Source organism: Mus pahari, chromosome 1 (genome assembly GCF_900095145.1).
Source record: "Mus pahari chromosome 1, PAHARI_EIJ_v1.1, whole genome shotgun sequence".
NCBI lineage: Eukaryota > Metazoa > Chordata > Mammalia > Rodentia > Muridae > Mus > Mus pahari.
This window is the reverse complement of record NC_034590.1, coordinates 40,132,642-40,137,118: the sequence shown is the minus strand read 5'-3', so window position 1 is coordinate 40,137,118 and position 4,477 is coordinate 40,132,642. Positions and strand designations below refer to the sequence as shown.

The window sequence follows — 4,477 nt, the reverse complement described above, 5'->3', positions numbered from 1 at the left end:
TTCTTTTTAAGATTTATGTGTACAGATGATTTGTCTACGTGTATATCTTGCACACCAGAAAAGGGTACCAGATTCCATGGGACTACAGTTACAGACTTCTGAGGCATGGGGGTACTGGACTTTGAACTCAGGTCCTCTGGAAGAACTGTGCTCTTAACCACTGAGCTATCTCTCTGGCCCCAATGTTTCATCTCTCTCTCTCTCTCTCTCTCTCTCTCTCTCTCTCTCTCTCTCTCTCTCCCTCTCTCCCTCTCCCCTCCTCCTTCCTTCCTCTCTTTCTTTTTTATTTTTTTCTACTTATTTTCAATAGCAGCCACCTCCACAGATACAAAGTTCTCTGGATAGGCCATAAAAATATGAGCTTACCCTTGAGCAATATGTGGTGACTGGACAACAGAGCATGGCCTTCTGCCTTGCTTGGTGTCTACACAGGTCCTCAGAGGGACCCAGGATCCTAGCGCTCCTTTGGGGGAGGGGACACAGTGGTGCTATAAAAGCCTGTCTTCTTCTATTTACTTTCAGTTCATTATAAAGCATTTCAACCTGTTAATGGTTCCAGGGTCATACTATTCTGCCTTAATTAAACTAATCCTCACATTATGATCAAGAAATCTCATAAAAATGATCTGTAACAACATCACACATAGGAGATGAAATGAATTAATGTGAATCACACGGAAATGAGGAATGACAATTCCTGTGACCCTCCCAGAGGCCCTTATCAGCCATAGAAACAAAAATGAGCTGACATGTTGATCCAAATAGAGGAAAGAATTAGGAAAAGCAGTTAAGGAAAGAAAGAGGCCCTTAAAGATTTACATCTGCCCAATGAAGCCCACTCCAAAGCAGGAGTCCTGAGTGAGCGCCATGTATCCTAGCCACAGAGCACCAGGGGAGAGATGCTGAAGTGTGCATTGTGCCCTGTGTCATCCGGACAGTGGTCAGGCATGCCACGTCAAACATTTTTATTAATGGGGCACATGATCAAAAATATTTGGAGACAGTAACTGGATAGAGGGTCCCTGTCATTCATCCTGTATCTTCCAGGCAAGTGTGACACATCAGTTTGGAAGAATCACATAACAGATACCGGAAGAGGGCTGAGGCAAGTGCCCTATGTGGAGGACAGAACTTGACAGCGCTCTGGCAGAGTCACCTTTAACCAGCACCTCAGGATTTCTCAAGACAGGAGTAAGGGCTGTGGACAGTTCTCAGGGTCCCCAAGCTTCCCTCTGTATCTCATTTGACGCTGCTTCCTGAAATGTCTTCCCGTTAATTGTGTCCCTGTGGACACTGGCTGTCCCCTGGGTAGGGTGGGGCTGGTATCTACTGTTCTTGAGGCTGTGAGAAGGAGATGCTTAGCAGAGTGCCAAGAGTCCTCCAGGGGCTGCCTCTGGATGATGCTTGGACTATTCATTACTTCAGAAAAACGGTCCATTATACGCCTGGAAACATCTTACCAAGTGTAGCAGTTCTGCGCTCAGGGCTGACTGTGCTGGTATACTTAGAGGAGTTCGGTTTTCATGGTCTTTGTAATGTCAATGTTACATTGTTTTAATGGCTACATGGTAGCCAGCCAGCAATGGCTAGCCTCTGTTCTGTCTCCTCCCTCTACCAGCCCTTTCCTTCCCCTTCTTCATCCAAGTGTCCGGCAGAGGATGAGCTGAGGATGGAACCCAAGACTTTGCTCATGCTAGGCTAGGCAAGGTACTCAGTTCCAGCCTTGTTCTTGGTGCTGAATGCTTCTTCTCCATCCATATGCCCGGTGAGCTCTCCCAGATCTGGCTTCCGTTGCTCTCTTCACAAGCCTGGATGGTGTTGGATACCTGATGACCCACAGCTCTCTTCTCTCCCCTCAGGGCAAGGGGAACACGTGATATTCTCTCTCTCTCTCTCTCTCTCTCTCTCTCTCTCTCTCTCACACACACACACACACACACACACACACACACACACACACACACACACACACACTGTTACCCCGCTTGTGGAGCCAAGCAGAGAAAATGATCACTGAACTATTTTAGACTCATGAAAAGTGACCAAGTTGGGGAGAGGGGGGGCGAGAAGAGGGGAAGGGAAGGAAAGGTAAGAACTATGCAAAGAAAGGGAGAAAAGGAAGAGGAAGGCAGGAGGGGAGAGAAAGGAGGATCTCTGTACCTCCAAATTAACCCTTCAAGATCCAAAGAGCATCTTCTGCCCGGTGGCCCTCCAGCGGCACCACCGCCTTGCCAGACTCTCACGGCAACCCTGAGCGGAGCGCTTGTGTCTGCATTGCACTGTCAGGGAAGCCGAGGCCTGGGAGGTTCCAACTTTTGTCTAGAAGCACCTCATCCTCCAAGAAGATCAGCACAGACAGAGAGGTCACCCACCTGCCTCTGAGGGCCACCTCCCCAGAGCCCAGAGAAGGATCTTGCCTGGGATCTGTGGGTGGCCATCTTACCCAGAAGTCATGGGGGCAGGGGGTTGCTTGGAAATGCCAGGAAAGGAAGTCAGGAACAGCTCACGAAGAAATGGAGGCACAAAACGGGGCCCACATTCCTGGCTGAACTGGGACCAAGAGCAAGCACAAGCTTCTAAGACCTCAGGCTCCTGGTTTCCTTCCTACCAACCTATCTGCTACTCTGCCTAGAAGGAGGATGCCCACATCCTTCCCTGCCTCACCTAGCCTTCCATCATCTTCCATCACCTCCTTGCCCCTCCCCTCTCTTCCCTTCCTCCTGCTTTTCCTTTCTCCTCCCCCTCCTCTTCTTTCTCATTCCTCCCTTCTTTCATTTTCCTCTACCCTTCCTTTCCTGTCTTCTCTCTCTCTCTCTCTCTCTCCTCTCTCTCTCTCTCTCTCTCTCTCTCTCTCTCTCTCTCTCTCTCTCTCTCTCAAACAATCCATGGCTTTTGTTTCTAAAATTATATCCACACAATAACCTGTCTGCCAATTCCAGGTACACAGAGCCAAGGGACCAGCTCCCTTTGGAGCTTTCAAATTGACCCCAAGATAGCCCTATCCGACTTGTACCTCCTCCATCTGCTCAAGAGGTTGCTCTAAGCTCTTTGTTTCCTGACCGAAATCCTTCCGTGGCTTCCTGTTATCCCAGAGACGTCCACACCTGACTAAGCATTCCACCCAGTGTCTGCAGCCTTCTCAAGTTTCAGTCCCCATCCTTCCTGGGGTGGAGTGTCCCTGTTGTACCTTCGGTAGAGATGACTAGGGGACTCGTCAGATTACACCCAGACAGTTGTTGTTTGGATTAGCAGCAGGGGTGCGAGGCTAGATGATTTATTTGCCTTGTGGCATGCAGGACTCCTGTCAGCTGCTGAGAGCTGGGTCATACCAGTTCCCCAAAGGCCTCTTGTGCTTCCCTCTGCTATGCTGCTAGCCTTGGCTGCGGCCACGTGTGTTCCCAGCCTCCTGCTCTGGCCCATCTTCATCTGTCCACCGACCTCAGTGCTGCAAACATGGCTTCTTATGTGTCTCCCTAGGGTGGCTCCGCTTCAGGAAGCATGGCTGAGAGAGCCATGGCTGGTTTTCTGGTTCCTGGTCACTTAGAGTTCCTCTACACCAGGAGGGATGGGTTGGGGCTCAGAGAAGACCCTGGGCATACAGTCTGCCCAGGCAAGCCCCCCTCCCCACCCCTCACCCCCCCGCTGTGTTTTGTAGGAACTCTCCAAGCTGGGCTTAGGGGTAGACACTGACATAGAACTTCGAACTCTGCAGCTGCCTGTGGATTACAGGGAGGTAAAACGGAGGCTCACCACAATCTGGGAAGAGTTTCAACCACAAGTAAGTGATACCTGGAGAGGCTGTGGGTCTGGGAAACTGATGATGGGCCCAGGGCCTAGGAACTTTCTGGACCTTGATCTAGATTTGAAGGCTGGAGTACATACACCTTTTCCTGGGGGCTCTATTGAGAATGTGAATTACAAGCTTCTGTCATAAGATTCTGCGTCTGTGTATAAGTTTATGCTGAAACAGGAGGTAGATCTTAAAAGATGACAGGGGACGGGTGGGTGGGGCCAAATGGGAATCTTGTATTCAAGCCAGGACTCTAGGATAGCTCACACCTAAAAGAGAGGCCCTGAATTAAGCCCTGTGTATGGCTAATTCTGGCTGTTCTGAGGAATTTAAGGTAAAGCGCTTTGGGCCTAGGAAGGTCTGATGGTGATCCACCCAGGGTTGGTCCACCTTCAAAGCAGCCTGCCAGGGGCCTGGTGTGGTGGCTCACACTTTTAATCCTGGGACTCAGGAGGCAGAGGCAGGCCTGTGAGTTTAAGGCCAGCCTGGTCTAGTTTATGAGTTCACAGCCCCATTCCAAACAAACAAAATTCTCTGCCTACATAGTAACTGCATATAAGCACTGTGTAAACAATGCCGGGCGTGGTGGCGCTCACCTTTAATCCCAGCACTCGGGAGGCAGAGGCAGGCGGATTTCTGAGTTCGAGGCCAGCCTGGTCTACAGAGTGAGTTCCAGGACAGCCAGGG

At 50.3% G+C, this 4,477-nt stretch overlaps 1 protein-coding gene across 1 annotated transcript in view; it reads left to right on the top strand.

Moving 5' to 3' along the window:
- Window positions 1-4,477, top strand: part of Pgpep1l (pyroglutamyl-peptidase I like) — a 31,766-nt gene that overhangs the window by 25,326 nt on the left and 1,963 nt on the right. The window contains exons 3-4 of the mRNA XM_021191662.2: window positions 3,656-3,778; window positions 4,145-4,206. Of these exons, the coding sequence (XP_021047321.2) occupies window positions 3,656-3,778; window positions 4,145-4,206 (185 nt within the window). The remainder of the gene's footprint in view (window positions 1-3,655; window positions 3,779-4,144; window positions 4,207-4,477) is intronic.